General features: G+C 42.2%; 1 protein-coding gene across 5 annotated transcripts in view; it reads left to right on the top strand.

The window, feature by feature from the left end:
- col4a6 (collagen, type IV, alpha 6) overlaps positions 1 to 20,662 on the top strand; it is a 350,543-nt gene that overhangs the window by 282,293 nt on the left and 47,588 nt on the right. For all 5 annotated transcript variants that reach the window (XM_069892746.1, XM_069892748.1, XM_069892749.1 and 2 more), the window contains 4 exons: positions 6,540 to 6,611; positions 7,609 to 7,716; positions 11,633 to 11,854; positions 13,347 to 13,508. In XM_069892746.1, the coding sequence (XP_069748847.1) occupies positions 6,540 to 6,611; positions 7,609 to 7,716; positions 11,633 to 11,854; positions 13,347 to 13,508 (564 nt within the window). The remainder of the gene's footprint in view (positions 1 to 6,539; positions 6,612 to 7,608; positions 7,717 to 11,632; positions 11,855 to 13,346; positions 13,509 to 20,662) is intronic.

Below are 20,662 nucleotides of genomic sequence, written 5' to 3'. Positions count from 1 at the left end.
GCTATTAAATCCTCCACGAGACTCAACTCTCTGCAATCTTATTCAGCCCTATGACCTAATAAAATAATGTAATTCCGCTAATTTGGCCTTATGCTCGTCTCTGAATATAGTTGCACCTCAACTAACCTCTTTCCTCCTTTAAAGTCATTCTGAAGACCCAAATCTTTGACCACTGACTGCATATCTTTTTGGTAACACTCCTGTGAAACACCTGGGGACAGTTTGCTCAGTCAAAGTCGTTTGCACAGTGGAAGTTGCTGTTGTTATTGGTTGTCTCCTCATTAATGGGCAGGCAACTTGAAAACTTTACTGGCTCTTGTCGGGCTTGGGATTTATGTTTTATTTCCCAGTCAGGAATGTTAGCAAAAAACCTTCAGGACTGTGGGTTGGGAGGGAAGTCCTGTACAGTTTTTGCAGTCAATACAAGGCAAACCTGACGTTTGGACCACACAGGTGGGTCATTTTGGACTGCGGCAGGACAAAATGATCAGCACAAAGCTATTATGGCGCAAGTGACCCAGGTTCGAATCCACCGCCATCTGTAAGGAGTTTGTGTGTTCTCCCCGTGTTGGCATGGATTTCCTTCAGGAGTTCTAGTTTCCTCGCTCCCTTCAAAAACATACATAGCTTTTAGATTATTTGGTGTATTTGTGCAGCCTGATCTCGAGGGCCGGAAAGGCCTGTAACCGTGCTGTATCTCTAAATTAAAGTTTAAATAAAATCTAATCTTTGAGTATTTTACATTAGGCCTACTACATACCAGTTAGGACTTAGAGACTTTGTCCATTTCTCCTTTGCATTCTCCCATTCCTGATTTAAATGGCTACAATCAGTTAATCTCAGCACACTTCTTGAAAACTTATTGTATCACCAGGGAAAAGAGGAGCCATAAGAGGAATATCATAATCTAAAGCTAATTATTTTCCTGGCAAACAAATGGTGGACAAAAGAATAACAAATGGTCTGTACTCACTGGATACATAAGAAGGCCCATCAAGTCCACATTTAGTCTCTGTACACGAATCCAATCCTCCTCTTATTTCCTTGCACCCTTCAAACTCATTCTCTCTCACCCTTGCCTATTAGGTCTCCTTTTGATTCATTTTGCTGAAGGGAGAAGGGGTCGTCTGTTACACAGTCATACCGCATATATCTGTGGGGCATAATTTCCACACTGGTCATCATTAATCCTACACTAGTCCAATTGCATTCTCTCCATCTTCCCACCCTTGGGCAGAAGAGGGAGATACAGTAGCCAATTAACCTTTGGGATGTTGAAGGAAACCAAAATGCCCAGAAGGAAGTCACATGCTCGAAGGGCAAACACTCAAATTTGCCACATACAACATTAGATGTTGGGATTGAACATGTCACTGGATCTGTGAGGGTTTGATCATGACGTCATGTTGTATGAGGCTAGTAAAATCAAAGAGGTGTGGTAGGGGTCAGTAGAATCAGGGGAATAGATGCTATTGTCTGCAGCTGCAACTAACAGGTCCAGTGCCAGGGTTCAGGTCAGAGGTGAACTTAACATGGTAGAGAAGGAATCCATTGTTATGGTTCACATAGAAACCAGTGTCATAAGCAAAGGCAAACAAAAAGTGGATTGTACAATGGGAGTTTGAGAAAGTAAGACCAAAATTCAACTCCAATGTTTGAAGTGTTCCCTGAGACATGCATAAATTTGAATATCTGGCAAAAAGCGTGAAGGCAAGAATTTCAATTGATGCGGTTCAGGAACCTTATTCAGGACACTGTGCATTAATTAATCTGAACCATGTTCTTGCACACTTGAACTGTTGGCAATTTCAAAATGTAAAAGACCAGGGAAAAAGTACCAAGATAATGGTCAAAAGCAGGGCATTAGAGACATAGACACAGTGAATGGAGACTGTGGCGTCCATCAGCAACACTGGGTCTGTGGATTGCTGGGTCCAGAGGATCAACGGTATGTGTAGGACTTCCCTTGGTGAGTTCACAGCCTTGTCTTGAGGAATATAGTGTCCTGAGAGTGACCAGTGGTGGCCCAATACTACTCTGTTGGAATTTCGACAGAAGCATGGTGAGCATACACCAGGAGTACAGTGTGCGGCTTGGTTTCCATTAAGAAGTGATTTGTTTTGGATAGATTGAAAATTGATGGGAAGATGTAGTTGTATGAAAAGCAATTGAACAAGATGGGGCTGTGGCCAACACTGTGATGTGGAAGAACAAAAGGTTCGGACTGAAATACGATTCTTAGAAGGGATTGGAAGAATGCAAGCAATGAAGATGGGGCTTATGCCTGAGGAACTCACCATTAGATGGCTTAGCTCAAGATAAGGAAGGAGTTTACCATTTAAGACTAGATCAGTGGTTCTCAACCTTTTCCTTTCTACTCACATCCCACTTTCAGTATTCCCTATGCCATCGGTGCCCTGTGATTAGTAAGGGATTGCTTAAGGTAGTATGTGGGTGGAAAGAAAAAGTTTGAAAACCACTGTTTTAGAACTCCAAAGGAAATAGGCCAATGACAATTTTTCCCAAGCAAAATATTTCAGTAACAATTGGGTCTAGAGCAGTGATTCTCAATCTTCCCTTCCCACTCACATCCCACCTTAAGCAATCCCTTACTAACCACAGAGCACCAATGGCATAGGGATTACATAAATTGGTATGTGATTGGAAAGAAAAAGGTTGGGAATCACTGGACTAGTTGAAGTAAAGTTTTCTTTCCTCAGGAAGATTGTGGTGGTTTAATAACATGGTTTTCTTCCTGTAAAAATAATTGGGGATTATGAAAACAACTTCAATCTGAACACAAGGATATTTTCAAATTTATTGTATCACGTAGGAAATTGGAGAAACATTACATTAACTTGTATTGAATTTAGCAGGTTCAATCACATAATAATGCTGATACGTTGTGTTCGTTCAAATGACCTAAAAATGTTTTGCTGCTGATGTTCATTTGTACTCAGCATCTGATGCCAGCAATAGTCGGCCAGCATTGTTGGATTCCAGTTGCCCCGATACCGCTTTTCCATGGTTGCAATGTCCTGGTGAAACCTTACACCATGTTTGTCACTGACTGCACCAACATCAGCTGGGAAGATGTCCAAGTGCGAATGCAGAAATTTAATTTTCAACGACACGTTGCACTTCATGGTTTTCTCTGCGTGAAGTGGACTTAAAATAGGACAGGAAATCATAAAAATTAGGTTATTCTTTAAAAGAAAATGGCCTGTGATAGGAAAATCTTAAGGTGATTTCCATGATCAACAGCCCAAATCCATAAAGAATGCCCAAATTTTTCAGGAAACAAATTTTTCATTGTCTTGTGTTATTGACTATATTTAAGAATTTTGCATCAAGGTAAAAAGAAATTAGAATGAAAAGGGAATGGACAAACTCGAATTCTGAGACTGCATAGACTACTTCTGCTCCGATTTAAAACCTCATTTTGCATCAAGGAAAACTTGGATCATGTGCACTTATCAAGACCTACATCTGCCCATATCCTTATCAGCTCATTCCACTATAAATCCCTGTATCCACACTTACATTGAAAGTTGCAAAAGTAAACTTGTCAGATGATCATTCCACCATACCAGTGAAAATACTATTGTATTTACGTGTGTAAAGTCGATACCATGTAAGTCAACCCCCCTATTTTTGGCCCAAGCCACTGGAGCTCCCGATGCCTCGACTGCGGACTCACGCCTAGGTTCCAGCTGCCCGCCCATCCAAGCTCCTGACGCCCTGACCGTGGACTCTCAATTCGGCCCAGGCCATCCATCCACCGGATCTCCCAGCGCCTCTACTGTGGACTCTCACCTTGGCCCCATCCACCCATTCCAGCTCACAACACCCCAAACGTGGGCTTAACCACGCATTGCCTGCCCATGCATCCGAGTTCCTGATGTCCGAACGTACACTTACCATCCGGTCCCAGCCGCCCCTCTGCCCATCTAAGCTCCCACCACCCAAACACAGCCTTACTATCCGATCCCAATGACTTGAATGACACATGTACTTAACGCAGTCAAAAGTAGTACACGTAATAGTGGACTCCCTAAATTTTTCAACAATTCAACATGCATATATATGGTACATCAGCATTAATACCCAAAGAATATTATTCCATCAAAACTGATTCAGAAATATGTTTATTATTAATATGAATGTAGAAAGTTATTATGGAAGTAATAGAGGTGAGCAGAATATACAACTTTATTGATAGTAAAGAATCCACATGATTAACCTGGTAAAATGTTAAAAAGGTTTTTGCCCACAGTGGGAGTGTCTACGGTAAGAGGGCACAATTTCAGGATTGAAGGGCATCCACTTAGAACAGAGATGTGGAGAAAGTTCTTTCACCAGAAAGTGGTGAATCTGTGTGATTTGTTGCCACAGGCAGTTGTGGAGGCCAGGTCATTGGGTGTATTTAAGGGAAACATCGATAGGAATAAGATTGTTTAGCCAGGACATCAAAGGCTGGGGAGTAGGTTTGTGGGAAAATGGATCAGCTCATGAATGAATGGCAGGGCAGACTCAATGGGCTGAATAGTCTATTTCCGCTCATATGATCTGAAATAAAATCCTATCATTTAATCCGGCACAAGAAAAATTAACTTTGTTTATTGGCTTTGGATTTTGGATACTAATGACCACTTTAGTTACCAAGTACTATTATGACAGCATGTTAGGTTTGCAGTTAGCCAATAAAAATTGTGCTGTTGCAAAATTCTCTAAAGAGGCATTTTATGATAAGAGATCTTTCCTTTGTATAATTTGCTATTGTGTTGGGCTTGAGGGAAATTAAGAAAATCTTTGTGTGATGGGTTGATGGAAGTGATGCTTGGGATTGAGAGGTTTGAAGTGGGCTCAATAGGCAGGGTGTTTGAAGGGGCTTTGGGACAACATGTCAGTGGTCAAGATCTGAGGGTATTGGTTGATTTATTGGAGGTGTGATTGGATTGGGGGCTGTGAGCTGGCTTGATAGGAGTTTGATTGATGGGCTCATGGAGAAGAACTTGGGACTGGTAAGTGGATTATGTGAGGAGGTCTGGGTCCTTTTTCATTGCTGTCCCAAAGTATCAAGGTGTCAGGAGGAACATTAGGGTGGCACGGTTAGCTTTATGGTTAGAGCAGCAATGTCACAGTGCCAGCAACCCAGGTTCGAATCTGGGGCGCTCTCCATAGGGAGTTTGTTTGTTTATCCTGAATCTGCATGGGCTTCCTCCAGGGACTACAGTTTCCTCCCACCTGGGGTTTATAGGTTAATTGGGGCATTTGGGCAGTACAGTCTTGTGGGTTGGAAAGGCCTGTTACCCTGCTGTTTATCTAATTATTTTTAATTAAAAATTTAAATAAAAAGATGAGAGAAATCATGCAATTTGCAGTCAGTGCCCAGTTATCCTTCAGGTTTGATTGGAATTGCATGGTACACAATAACAATTTGCATTATTGCATATCAAAAGGTGAGTTATGTCCAGATTCTCATTGCTTCCCTGTTCTTTCACAGTCTCTGCTATTGGAGGGAAGTTAACTTGAGATTGTATTAGGACTGTGGCACTAACATTTCAGTCTGAATCAGACAGCCAGGACTGAAAGTGTCTTCTTACGTTGGCTTTCCCCTTCATCATCCATCTCTTTTTTTTTTCTCCCCGTTCTCTACTCCTTTTTGCTTCTGCTGCTTTCCCTCCCTGATTCACTGGTTTTGGCAAGGGATTGAGCAGGCACTGCAGCATATGGAAAAGCATTATGAATTTGGAGGGTTGCTCGTATGTGAGCCGCAAGGTGGCTCCCAAGTGATTGGGGTCATGAAAGTAAATCAGTGGTCTGCTGAATGAAGTTGTGGGGCTGCCACACCTATTATTCTAAGTAATATTTACTATCAGGACAGAGCCAGGTAGTAAGAGAATAGTCGTTGTCTCACAGCAGCCACATATGGAAGTGTGGGGTGGATATACAAGGATAGAGGGTACTGTAGACTGGCACATGCTGGGTATGGGCATTCACTGACACTATGTTTTGGGATGATTGCAGATCTGTAAGTGAATTCTATGTACGGTATCAGAACTGTGACATGTAGCGGAATATGAGCTGGCCGTTTATCACCAAGACCAAGAGAAAGTTCTGGGTCTTGGGAAGTCACTAACTTGGATGTCCATGGATACTCGGTTATTGAATGTAATAAGTTGCGTGAATTTCTGAATGGTTAAAAAAAATCGAAGGGGATGGAGATAATGCAGATAACAATGTAGATCAGTCGTGATCTAAATGAATGGTCCATCCAGCTCAAATAACCAATGACCTCTCCTGCTCACATTTCTAATGTTCTTCCTTTTATATGCATGCCTGTGTAAATTTGTGCACGTATATCCATGCATGTGTGTGTATATATGTGTTGGTGCACATATATGGATGTGTGTATGTGCATTTGTTTTTTGTAATCTATCTATGTGTCTGTGTCTATTTATGTATTTATACTTGTGCATGTCTGCGCTTTGAAGCTACCACTGCTTGTAATATTCATGTTCAATGTGATTTGACAGGAATCACACTTCCTTGTGTGATCGCAGGCGGCAGAGGTTTGAGAGGATTGCCCGGGACTCCAGGACGCTCAGGTAGGATGTCTGTTCAACAAATCTTGAGTATTTACAGTTGTCCAGTTCCTCTTATTGAAGGCACCAACAATGTTTCAATAGTGAGACAAAGGTAGATTTTGGAAAGTAAAATTATCTGCTTGTGGAGCTGTCTCAATATGTGTCTATCTGCCATACTGAATAAACTGAAGTCTTTTTGTATGGAGTGAGTTTCATGAGGAGATACTGCTTTAGGGAATTATACATTTAATTAGGAACAAGATTGGTCATTGACATCCATGTTACTAAATAAAGATTTATTACTGAGCATACAGTAATAATAAGGGGAGAACATTTTTGCCTGGGCTTTATTTTGGAGTGCTATACTCGCCTTTACTGTATTTTATTGGATAATTTTAAAATGTAAGTCATGACATTACAGTTGTAAATCTTATATTCATTTCAAGAAATAAACAATCAATAAAATGCCTGAATTTTATTCCAACATTTTTGCACCTTTAAAAGTTTAACATTCATCTATTAACATATTTGAAAGTCATAATAATTAAACCAATTATGAAGTAATTTAGTTCAGCTCCTTCAGAAATTTGTTTCAACAGTTTCTGTGCAGAACAGGAATCAACCCTTTATTTCTAGGAGATGGTTGAGTAAATGGCTCTAATCATGCAAAATGCTGCTCCGCTACCTTTGGGAACAGCCTGATGAACAATAAGTAAAAGGATTTCCCCAGGCTGAGAGCCCATCTGTTGGTGTCAACAGGACAAAAGCCAACAACATTATGTGGATTCAATGGGATATATGAATATCATCTGGTGCAAAGCAAACAATGTGAATGGGAGACACTTTAGAAAACTATCTCACTCCACTGTGGAGCTGAGCATTTGTGTCATTCAAAATAGTCCTGAAATCAGTTACTTCTCTTGTACAACTTGGCTTTGAAGGCCATTGATAACAGATTGAGGATGGGTGAACAAAAATATTTCATCTTTTCTGGTTCTTTGATGTTGAATACCTTCAGATATAAAAGGAAGACCAGGCTTTCCAGGCAGTCCAGGACGGCCGGGATTAGATGGACCAAAAGGATTCCCTGGATCTCCGGGCCTCTTGGGTGAATCAGGCTCTCCTGGTATGTGTTTCACATTTGCAACCTTTCCAAGTTGAGCATCTGTAGTGAGTAGGAACTTGCTCCTAATTTCTTGGCATTGTGTAGGCAATTTCAGTTGAGAAAAGGATATGGATAGATAGATTAATGTAATTGAGATGGAAGTTTGGGTGACATCATTGCAATCTAAGGAACACCTTGGTAAAAGTGAGTTCTCATTTTGACTGCGTTCACTCTTTCTAGATGAGCAGAAAAATCATGGCAGCTTTAAAATATGACAGGAGTGACTGGAAGAAAGACTCCCAACCAAATGGTCTTTATCAGCTGCAGTAAGAGTAGAAACAAGTGAATAGAAACTTTTGAGTGAAGTCATGTGATCTTGTAAAGCTGCTCTAGGTTCTACAATTTACTTCCCACGTTTCCCAATACTATGGTAACCAACATAGATTTTCAAAAATAGAGGGGAGTATTTGCAAAACCTTCCTCCCACAACCTCCTTCCTCCTTCCGCCATCCCTTCCAATGCTTTTGTCATTGAAAATAGAAAATAAAATCACCAGTACTGACCATTTCTATGGTGGCAGAAGAAACTTTGCTTCCAGTTGGTCAGAAGTGCATAAGAAAAATCCTGTAATGGTGGAAATCTGAAATAATAGCAGAAAGGACAGGAAAAATAGCACATTGGAGTGAAACTGGGATTGTTCCTAGAGTTGGCATAGACTTGATGGGCCAAACGGCCTCCTTCTCTGTCATGAGAATATACAAAATTGATGTGAAATGGTAGGTAGCATCTGTGGAGAGGGACATGAAGTGAAAATGGGGTCAGCCTCATCAACAATAAGAAACAAAATTTAGCACATAGATCTATCTGCTAAATGGCCATACTGGATTTGATTCATCTTTAAATCAGTTGAATATTACTTTTTATTTCTTGACAGATATCAACCTATTTTACTCATATCATCAATTTTTCAAATCATTTTTGTTTGTTACTCTATTACAGCACCAAACTGGTGGGAAATTACCACTTCCTGCCCTCTGAATTTTCATCTGCTGAGGTCACTCACTCTTCAGTTTCTCTCTCTCTCTCACACACACACACATGCACACCTCTGACTATAAGTTGGGTTATCAACCTGAAATATTCTAACCTAGGTTTAAGACACTTAGAACCTTTAACAAATTTCTTGCTCAGCAGGAGAATGGGTGATGGTCCTCTCTCTGAACCTGCTGTGTCTTTCGTGGTCCAGGTGACACGACACACAAAAGACCAGTGAAGTGAAAGAGGAAGGTTATTCCCAGAGAATGACACTTAATTTCCTTCTCATCAATTAGGAACGCCATTTCTGATTTCACTGAAACAGTTCCAACAGTGACCTCCTTTTAGAGCTTGAAATTCCACAGGAAGTTAGCTGTTGACTGGATGTCAAGTACACCTGATAATGTGGATACCATTTTCTGACCAGAACCTCTGAAGGCCCATGCTGGAACTGTAGGTTGTAAGCATCAAATACTTTCAGATTGATTGCTACTGAATGGTTTAAAAAAAACTTGCTGCCTAATGAGGCAAATGACAGATTTACAGTGCTCCAAGTGTTCCAGATGGAAGCTTTATATTCTAGTTACTTTCCGGAAAAAAACATAAAGTGTTTGGAGCTGAATGTACTTCAGTAGGGACGCCGTCCAAATTAGAAGATCTGACAGTAGTCCAAGAAGTGTCCTTTCGTAAACATACAACCAAAAATCTTCTCTGTCCTTTTCCCTTCACAGATGCTGTCTAAGTTGTTCCAGTAGTTTGTTTATTTGCTCTAGATTCTAACATCTGCAGTCTCTTGTCAACTACTGTTAATTTAATTTGAAACTGGCACGAGATTTATATAAACATGGTAATTTAGTTAATTAAGACTCTGGGTGGCTTGTATCTTTCATAGTATCTCCTATCATTGTTCTCTGCCTCTTGTTTTCTTAGTTACTGTGCTTTAACTGAAGCTAGTTGTTCTATCCAAATGTCTTCTTTCTTCTCTTCTTCTTTGGCTTGGCTTCGCGGACGAAGATTTATGGAGGGGTAATGTCCACGTCAGCTGCAGGCTCGTTTGTGGCTGACAAGTCCGATGCGGGACAGGCAGACATGGTTGCAGCGGTTGAAGGGGAAAATTGGTGGGTTGGGGTTGGGTGTTGGGTTTTTCCTCCTTTGTCTTTTGTCAGTGAGGTGGGCTCTGCGGTCTTCTTCAAAGGAGGTTGCTGCCTGCCGAACTGTGAGGCGCCAAGATGCACGGTTTGAGGCGAGATCATCCCATTGGCGGTGGTCAATGTGGCAGGCACCAAGAGATTTCTTCTTTGGTGCACCTCTGTCACGGTGGCCAGTGGAGAGCTTGCCATATAACACGATCTTGGGAAGGCGATGGTCCTCCATTCTGGAATCGTGACCTACCCAGCGCAGTTGGATCTTCAGCAGCGTGGATTCGATGCTGTCAGCCTCTGCCATCTCAAGTACTTCGATGTTAGGGATGAAGTCGCTCCAATGAATGTTGAGGATGGAGCGGAGACAACGCTGGTGGAAGCATTCTAGGAGCCGTAGGTGATGCCAGTAGAGGACCCATGATTCGGAGCCGAACAGGAGTGTGGGTATGACAATGGCTCTGTATATGCTAATCTTTGTGAGGTTTTTCAGTTGGTTGTTTTTCCAGACTCTTGTGTAGTCTTCCAAAGGCGCTATTTGTCTTGGCGAGTCTGTTGTCTATCTCGTTGTCGATCCTTGCATCCGATGAAATGGTGCAGCCGAGATAGGTAAACTGGTTGACTGTTTTGAGTTTTGTGTGCCCGATGGAGATGTGGGGGGGCTGGTAGTCATGGTGGGGAGCTGGCTGATGGAGGACCTCAGTTTTCTTCAGGCTGACTTCCAGGCCAAACATTTTGGCAGTTTCCGCAAATCAGGACGTCAAGCGCTGAAGAGCTGGCTCTGAATGGGCAACTAAAGCAGCATTGTCTGCAAAGAGTAGTTCACGGACAAGTTGCTCTTGTGTCTTGGTGTGAGCTTGCAGGTGCCTCAGATTGCCATCCGTGCAGTACCGGATGTAAACAGCATCTTCATTGTTGAGGTCTTTCATGGCTTGTTTCAGCATCATGCTGAAGAAGATTGAAAAGAGGGTTGGTGCGAGAACGCAGCCTTGCTTCACGCCATTGTTAATGGAGAAGGGTTCAGAGAGCTCATTGCTGTATAAGACCCGACCTTGTTGGTTTTCGTGCAGTTGGATAACCATGTTGAGGAACTTTGGGGGGCATCCGAGACGCTCTAGTATTTGCCAAAGCCCTTTCCTGCTCACAGTGTCGAAGGCTTTGGTGAGGTCAACAAAGGTGATGTAGAGTCCTTTGTTTTGTTCTCTGCACTTTTAAGCGAGCGCCCAAATTTATATTGTGTCTCCTGAGTCAATGCGGGTAAGTGGTGCAGCGACTCCACGGCCTTCTGTGGGTTGGTGGTGAAGGCAACCCCGAGGCCTACACTGGGTTGGTGGTGCAGTGACTCCGCTGCCTACTGCAGGTTGTTAGTGCGTTCAGAGCGGGCAGCGGAATGAGAGGGTAAAAGAGTGTTAGGGCTCAACGGGCTTAGGCAGTATCGAGGAGCGTAGGTCTACAGATGATAATTTGGGGGTCTGGAAGTATGTATGTAAGGCCAATGTTCTGTGCTGGGTGTCAGAAGTGGGGGGCCCTGGAGCCTCCCAGCCTCCTGGACAGCCAGATCTGCACCTGATGTGTCGAGCTGCAGATCCTAAGGGACTACGTTAGAGAACTAGAGTTGCAGCTCAATTACTTTCATCTGGTCAGGGAGAGTAAGCTTTGATTTTGAGTGCTGGTTAAAAGTTCTGCACTCCTTAATTGCACTTCAAAGCTGCAGGTCTAATTTGTTATAAGATTTTACTAAAGAAAAACTTGAAATCTTCCAGGCTTTCCAGGAGCACGAGGTGATGATGGGCTACCAGGTCTCCCTGGGCTGGATGGAAATGAAGGACCTCCTGGAAAAATGGGTATTCCTGGTTCTCCAGGTCAGAAGGGACTCCCAGGAGAAGTTTATGGTGCGGAGGTGGGTGCCCCAGGTGTACCTGGTCAGCCTGGAAAACCAGGATTGAAAGGAGCTCCAGGAGATTCTGGCTTTCCAGGTCCCAAAGGTAAAGTACTGGATGGTGTTCACTTTGCTGCTTCAACTTCTTTCAAATTTTGATTTGCAATGCTTATAAATGTTTGTTACGTTAGCGTACATTGAGCTGGAAATTAGTGTCAGCCACCAATTTGGCAATGCCTTTTGAGAGCTGAACAGAAGCCTGAAGGCCAAGGTTTAATGAGAAAGGGTGTTGGTCTTCCTTATCTTAATCCCGATGAGATTCCCACCAGTTAATAGTTGAAGCAATTTAACAGTTGGCAATCAGTGATCATTGTTCGCAGACCTGTGGATCAATGTAAGCTAAAGTGCCCAATCTCCAGAGTACTTACTTCATCCCACTGAGGCCACACTCTCTTCATCCTCCTTCCATCAGGAGGAAGATTCACATGTGCAAGATCATGCACCACCCACCCACCCATCCCTTTCCCCCATTGATATGATCAACAGGGATCGTTATCTGAAGAGGACGCGTAATATCATTGAGGACCCCTTCCACCTTGCACACAACATCTTTCAGCTGCTCCCATTGGGAAAGAGATACAGGAGGATCAGAGCTAGCACCGCCAGGCTGAGGAACAGCTTTTCCCACGGGCAGCAAGAATTCTGAATGACCAAAGGAACTGCTCAGACTGACCATTTGAGACTCTTATATTCACAAAACAATATTTGTTTATATGAATACTTGCCCTGCAGATGTATCATTTGTCTGGCAATGTTTCTGCACGTTTTTCACTGAGGTCCAGAGAACACTCTTTCATTGGGTTGTACGTGTGCAATCTGATGTCAATAAAAAGATTCAAGGACATTGACACTCCTGAATGAATCTCACACTCTTAGAATAATGTAGCCTTTCTACTATTCTAACTAATCTCCCTTATAACTCTGCCCTCTCCTGTGTTTTTAATTGCTGTGCTGTATATGCGTTTATTAGTTGGACTCCTTACAAAACAAACTTTCCTACTGTAACGTAATACATTTGGCAATAAGCTTGAACTTGAACTACGCACCCATCACACACCCAGCCTTGGTGTCTTTGGGGCCATAGACTCCATCAATGTGTCCACACCTGGCATTTGGGGCCTGTGGGTGGGCTGCACAGGTTGGTGCTGGTGTTGGTGCAGACCGCTCCCTGTAAAATTTCCCCAGGTGGTTTCATTGGGGATATGGGCAGTTGGTGGCAATGGTAAGTCATGGGATTTTGGGGGAGAAGGAAAGAGATGCCAGAGGAGGGCCTCATGATCTCGCTTGGCAGTAAGGAAGCCTTGTCTTTTTGCACTGGTGACCTCTGGAGTTTCCTGCCACTGAGGTAGGAGAGAAGCTGATGGCAAAGAAGTTACCATCAACCCCAAGAGCTGTGTACATCATGCATGGTTGCATTTTTGGACTTGCGATTTTGACATGGCCTTTTATATAACTAGACTTTGTTTTTAAAAAACATGACATTGAGTCGTAATCTACTTATTCAATTGTTCTTGGTTAAAAATTGTAAACTCTCCCAGGTTTTGATGGCAAACCAGGACGTCAAAGCCCTAAAGGTGAAAGAGGGAATCCAGGTTACCCTGGTCTCCAAGGCTTGCCAGGACCTCCGGGTCGGAGCGGAGAGGACGTCACACCAGGCTTCATGGGAGAAGTGGGAAGGCCCGGTGAGCCCGGACAACCAGGTGAGCCTCAAATGTAGTTGATCACCCTCACCTTCCATAAAGAGACAAACAGTCTAGTTAAATAATAATGTCTGCAGCACTGGGGTCGAGTGCAATACACAAATGTGCTGGAGAAACTCAGCGGGTCACACAGCATCCAGAGGAAGCAAAGGGTATCCAATATTTTGGGCCTGGGCCCTTTGTCAAGGTATGAGCAAAAAGGCAGCCAGGTCCATGAATAAAATGGTGGGAGGAGGGGAAGGAGGAGAAGAGGGAGAAAAGGGCATGGGGAGAAGCACAGGGCAATCAGTGGGAGGGTAAAAGGTGAAAAGTAATAGGGGTTAGAGGGAAAGGAAGTGGTGGCGAGCTGAAGGAAAGGAATCAGAGAGACTTGGGAAGGATTTAATGGAAATTGGAGAAGTCGATGTTAATGCCATCTGTGGAGAGTGTGGAATATAAGGTGTTGTACCTCCAATTTCCATAAAGAGCCATGGCTCCAGTTGATTGAATAAATAGCAAATATGATGCATGAGGCCGAAACATGCATAATTAAAGCATGTTGGGTATTGTGCACTGAACAGTAACTATAAACGCAGGAAGGGTGGATGCACCTTGTAATGAAGAGCATCGTTCTGAGGCCATTTACAGGTGTTTTCTGCCTCCAAGCTAGGTAGAAATGTAAGAAAACAGTTTGTTGCAATATTAAATTGAACTCCATTGATGAGCACTCAAGAAAAAAAATCAGATGTCTATCTCAATGCACCTATTACGCACACAAAGGTCTGGGGTTTTTTTGTTCAATTGCCCTTACATTCCACTGTTTGCTCTCCATCTCCACACCAGAGAGTGCTCCTTAGTTGGAGAAAGGAAACAGTTTACTCCATCCTGGCATTTGACCTTGCTGTCATCTTGCAGTAGCTGCCAACTGGAAAAGGTTGGAGGTGGCTTGATATTCCATACAGCTATCCAACTAAAAACTGGCCATAAAACTCACCCAGATGAAAAGTGAGTGATGGGTCATGTGGTGGGAGGGGAGGAGTAATGGACTCTAAGCTCTCGTATTTTGGGGATTGCAAGTAGAACTGCTCCACAAGGTTGTTGCATGAATTTCGAGCTGGCGAGAGTTATCACCTGCCAACCTTTTGGAGGAAGATAAACTGAAAATCAATCAAGGTCAATGACAGAAATACAGAAACACCTTCTGCAATGACAGCTTCAAAACCGATAGTTGCACTGCCTTCATTCCTAATAAACTTTAGTTCTGAAGGGATGATTCCAAACCTCCCAGTCCAATATCCCTTTTCCTTCCTTAATCATCAAGGGGCTGATGTCATAAAAGCAGGAATCCTTGGGGATGAGCAAGTTCAGTAAACAAGAACTTTGGAATTGTTGCCAATGGAGAAAAAAGCCATTGGTTCTGTGATGGAAAATCAACCCATTCTCTGTTTAAATACAACAACATGGCAGAACAGGAGAGTCACAAGATAAAGGAACAAAAGTAGGCCATTCGGTCCATTGAAGTCTGCTCCACCATGAGCTGGTTCAAATTTCTGGCATTTTCCCCATATCCCTTGATACCCTGACTAATTAGATGCCTATCAATCTCCTCCTTAAACTCCCCCAATGATCCGGCCTGCACAGCTGGATGTGGCAACAAATTCCACAAAACCATGACCACTGGCTAAAGAAATTTCTCCTCATCCCTGTTTTGTGGGTACCTTCTAATTCCACCAAGGGAAACATCTTATTCACATCTACTCCTTTCAGCATTAAAAATGTTTCTATGAGATCCCCTCTCATTCTTCTATACTCCAATGAATACAGTCCAAGAGCTGATAAACACTCCTCATATGTTAGCCCTTGCATTCCAGGAATCATCCTCGTAAATCTTCTCTGTACTCTCTCCAACATCATTACATTCCCTTCTAAGATAAAGGGCCCAAAACTGCACACAGTTCTCCAAACGAGGTCTCTCCAATACCTCATAGAGCCTCATCAACACCTCTTTACTCTTATACACTATTCCTCTTGAAATGAATGCCAACATACCATTTGTTTTCTTTACTGCCAATCAACCTGGAGGTTACCAGCACCAGGACCCCCAAGTCCCTTTGCACTTCTGAATTTTGAATTTTCTTCCCATCTAAATAATAATCTGCCTGTTTATTTCCTCTTCCAAAATGTCCAACTGTACATTTCTCAACATTGTATCTCATCCTCCATTTTTTTGCCCACTTTCCTAAACTGTCTGTCTCTCTGCAACCTTTCAGTTTCTTCAACATGTCCTACTCCACCACCCATCTTGATGTCATCTGCAAACTTAGCCACAAAACTATTTAATCCATAATCTAAATCATTAATATACATAGTAAAAAGAAGCGGCCTCAACTCCAACCCCTGCGAAACACCACTAGTAACTGGAAACCAACCAGAACAGGATCTCTTTATTTCCACCCTTTGCCTTCTCCCTCTCATTCAATGCTCCACCCAATCTAATATCATTTCTGTTATGCAGCTCGAGGTATTTCATAACCTCATCCTTGAGGATCGACTCCAATACCTTTCCAACTACCTACATCAGACTAATAGGCCTTAATTTCCTTTTTTCTGCCTCCCTCCTACATCAGAATACATTTGTGACCTTCCAGTCCTCCAGAACCATGCCAGAGTATATTGACTTCTGGAAAATCATTTCCTTTGCCTCCACAATCTCTAAAGCCACGTCCTTCAGAACCCTTGGGTGTACCTCATCCAGTCCAGGAGATTTGTCTATTTTTAGTCCATTGAGCTTGCTAAGCACCATCTCTCTTATAATCCTGACTGTACTTAGTTCTATTCCCTGAGATCTCTGACTATCAGCTATTGTCTTCCTCTGTGAAGACTGATGCAAAATCCTCATTTAGTTCCTCTGCATCTCTTTATTACCCATTATAATTTCTCCAGTCTCATTTTAAATCGGTCCTATATCTATCCATGTCTCTCTTTCACTCTTCATCTATTTAAAAATACTCATAGTATCCTTTTGTATGTTATTTGCCAATTTCATTTCATAATTCATCTTTTCTTTCCTAATGACTTTTTTAGTTTCTTCCTGTAAGTTTTTAAGTTTCCCAGTCCTCTGTTTTCCCACTAATTTTTGCTTCCTTGTCTGCCCTCCCTTTTGCTTTTATTTTAGCCTTAACCTCTCTTGATAGCCACATTTGTGCCATTTTTCCATTCATAATTTTCTTTTTTCTTGTAATATATCTATCCTGCACTTTCCTTATTTCTTGTAGAAATATCATCCAATTCTGCTGTGCTGTCTCCCCATCGAGCTGATTTCTCTAGTCAACTTGGTCCAGTTCCTCTCTCATTCCACTGTAATTCCCTTTGTTCCACTGAAATATTGACACACCTGATATCAGCTTCTGCTTTTCAAATTTGAAACTGAAGTCTAACATATTATGATCACTACTTCCTAAGGATTCCATTACCTTTAGATCCTTAATCACCTCTGGTTTATTACACAGCACCCAATCCAGAACAGTGGGTTTATCGATGAGCTGTTCTAAAAAGCCATCCCATAGTCATTCTACAAACTCTCTCTTCTGAGATTCAGAACCTTCCTGACTTTCCCAATCCCCTTTCATGTGAAAATCCCCCATAATTATTTTGACATTTTCCTTCTGACGTGCTTTTACTATTTCCAGCTGTAACTCGTAGTCCACTTCCCGGCTGCTGTTTGGGGGCCTGTATATTAGGGTCCTTTTACCCTTGCCATTTCTTAACTCAACCCATAAGGATTCTACCACTTCTGACCTTATGTTCCTTCTGTCTTGTGATTTAATATTATTCCTTACCATCAGAGCTAATGACTAAAATGCTGGGGAGCTGGAGGGGAGTAGGGGAGAAGGATTTGATGATGTGTTTGAAACATTGACCTATCTGTCACTCACATTTAGCATCTGGAGTTGATCTCAGTAGCCCAGTGGCTCATCTTATAGAGCAGCTACTTCAAGCTGCGGTAGCCCTGGTTCATTCCTGGCCCTATGGGTTTCCTCCCACATCCTAAAGGCGTGCAGTTGGCAGGTTAATTGCCCTGGTGTAATGCTAAAATTGATGGGAATGGGAGGAAAATTGGTAATAATGAGGAGGAGTTGGGATCTTACTGATGTTTACGCTGACACCATTTCATTGGAACAAATGGGCTCTTTCAGTGTCAAAGGGAATTATAGAACGTGGCCATGAACACAAATAAACAGGAAACATCTGATCCATAAGGAGGCGTGAAAGATACCCACTATTTTGGGGGGAAGTGAAGGTGCTGTTTCATTTCTTCTCCCCCACCCCCCCTCCCCCTTCAACCATCAATCACATCAGGAGGTTAGCCACCATCCCAGCCCACTGCACAAAGCACAGATGACCAGTTAATTCTGAGCTAACCTTGTGTTGCCTCCATGTTTGGAAAGAAGCCAAGACTAGTCTGTGGCCAAGAACTTAAACGAGCCAAAGTCTCACAACTGGGAGTAAAGTGACATTCCAGTCAGCAATACATTTACTTCTCTCTCTTACCGGGGTCTCGAGTTTGATCTTCACTGGGACCTCATTTCTGTGAGGGGCGCTTGACAAAGTGGCGTTTCTTTGTCTTCTTTACGGTAGACAAAAGTTAAAGAATTTCATGTATGTTACATTCTAAATGTAGTACGACGTGACAATAATGGAACCTTTACCTTTACCTCTCTCTCTAGGTTAAAATTGAGGCTATTAAGGGCCATTCCTCCAAATTCAGTTTTTTCCTTGGATACATTAACTGCCTTACTGAAAGAATTATGCAGAGAGATCTTTTGAACCTTCCTTCTATTTACAGGATGGGTTAGAATACCAAATGATTCGGCCAGTTGAAAAGCAGTTATCATTCTTCACCTGGAGAAGGAGAGTGATTTGAGCTATTTAACTGACAGCTATCAGTGATTGAGAGGGATAAAATATTCTGGCATTCATCTAGCATCCTAATTCTCTCCAGTTTCCAAGTTTTCGTCACAATTGCTCTATCTATGTTCTTTCTGTGTTCTGTGAACAAGAGGAAACGAGGTTTCTCAAGGGGAATTGGGAGTGGACAATGAAGACTGGTCTTGCCAGTGATACTCTCACCCTGTAGATGAAGATAAAATTTGGAGTGCATGATATCAGTGATGGAAGGTGGAATCCTGGAGAATTGGTTTTGCGGGAAAGGTTATTGTTGGTATCATCTAACTGTGAAAACATTTTGACAATTCTGTGACTTGAACTTGCCCCCTTCTAATAGATATCAGGTTTGTGAATGTATAACCTTTTGCGGGGAGGGGATTAGTTTGTCATCTCAGTATATTTTAAAGGGAAATTCTTCCATTATTATTTGACTCTTTCTGTTCATCTATTCACATATGTTGTATTCCTCCATGCTTTTGTTCCATTCATCACCTACCAACTTTCCATATCTGGTCTCAATCGAATTGGGTGCGGTCTCTGCATGTAGGCTGTGCAGGTGAGAGGGAGTTGTCTGTAGCTTAAAGCAAAAATGGCCTAACCCTTCTGCTTTGTAAAGTTTAGGTTGTTGCTGTATGCATTCTGCCTGTAGAGTGGAGCCTGCTTATTATCCCCTTTTAATTATACATTAATTCTCTGCCTCTTTCAATTCATTTAAAGCACAGCAACAAATAAGAAAGGGAACAATAATGTGGGATGGGCACAGCTTCAGTTTCGGGGGACAGTCCGAAACTATTGGGAGATAGACGTCGCTATAAGTGTGCATAGCTAAAGAGAAGGAACTGACATCCAATCTTTCACAGTGATGGTAACGGGGTGGGATTCAACACATCCTTTTGTTCTTTACTTTCTCTCTTTAAACTGAAAAGTCAGAATAAATCAATATTTTTCAAAGAAAATGAGCAGGCTCCACTGTAATCGTGCTTCTGGCGAAAGCTTGTGGTTCAATAGCCACCACAGTGAACATTTAATTTAAATTAACATGGATAAGTTGCTACCAAACTATCGATGTGATGCTGGTTTTCAAAATGTCCTGGCTTCTTAACATAATTGGCTTCAATATTTGTGGTAGTGGTAGTAATGTCTGGTCTGGTGATATTCGCACTCATTCTTTCCAATAGGTAGCTACCTATGACTTCTGAATTTTTTTTCCATCATATCAGAACTATTTACAGAAGGTTCCTTACTTGAATGTGATTTTGCTCTCCCCCCCCCCTCCATTAAGCAGATGAGCACAACCTGGGGATTTACAGTCATTAAGTTAAATGTATGTTCCTCAGTTTCCTTATGGAGTGCAGCTGAGGGCACCCTTAGTGTTTCCAATTTCAAGGTGTAGTTGAGCTCAGAGACTTGAGACTTAATACTATCCAAGGGTACAGAGCTCTGCAGCCTCAGTGGCCTTAATGCAAGTGCACAGTCACTGACCCTTCATGTAGTTAAAGGTGTTTCTGCATTGAACTAAAACAACACTCCGGGTTAGCCAACTGGCACCCTTCTTTATTAAGTTGGAAGAACTTTAAAACAGCTGGCATGGCATTACCTTTATAAAAATAAGTTACATGGGAGATGACTTTATCCAGTTGAAAAATCAAAAACAAGAAACTGCAGAAAATGAAAATACCAGGAAAGTTCAGAAGGTTGGACATCATTTGTGGAAAGAACAGGTAGAAGTTATGGTCTGAGATCCTTCATTGGACTCTTTTGGTTGCTGGTCTTTTTCCCTCTACTCCTTTAACATCCTGTGGATGTTTGTATCGTGCTATCTATATCACCAGTGTTGGTCATCAGCCCAGTGAATCTACGCAGTGAGTGTTGCAGCATGACGAGCTTAGTCCTCTCTTCCCATAATAGTCTTGCATTCTGCTTGTCTGGTGCTCAGAATGCATTTTCTGTTGATCAGGAACAAGTCTGTAATCTTCCCTAAATGTACCACCTACTTACACATGTTATCTTAACAGATGAACATTCCTGGAGCTTTCTGTGGAAGCAGCAGTACAATAACTTGACTGATAAGATTTTCACATCTCTGACCATACTACACACTTTAAACCATTTAGTTTTACTTCAAATCCCATGATTTTTAAATTATGAAACATTGGAGTAGAGAATAGAATGTAGTCTTGTCACTCCAAGTTACCTTTAGCTTTCTTTGTGTTGTTTCTGTATGAAAC

Source organism: Narcine bancroftii, chromosome 8, assembly GCF_036971445.1.
Source record: "Narcine bancroftii isolate sNarBan1 chromosome 8, sNarBan1.hap1, whole genome shotgun sequence".
NCBI classification, from domain to species: domain Eukaryota; kingdom Metazoa; phylum Chordata; class Chondrichthyes; order Torpediniformes; family Narcinidae; genus Narcine; species Narcine bancroftii.
Note: the sequence above shows the minus strand (reverse complement) of the source record. Positions and strands in the feature narration are given on the sequence as shown.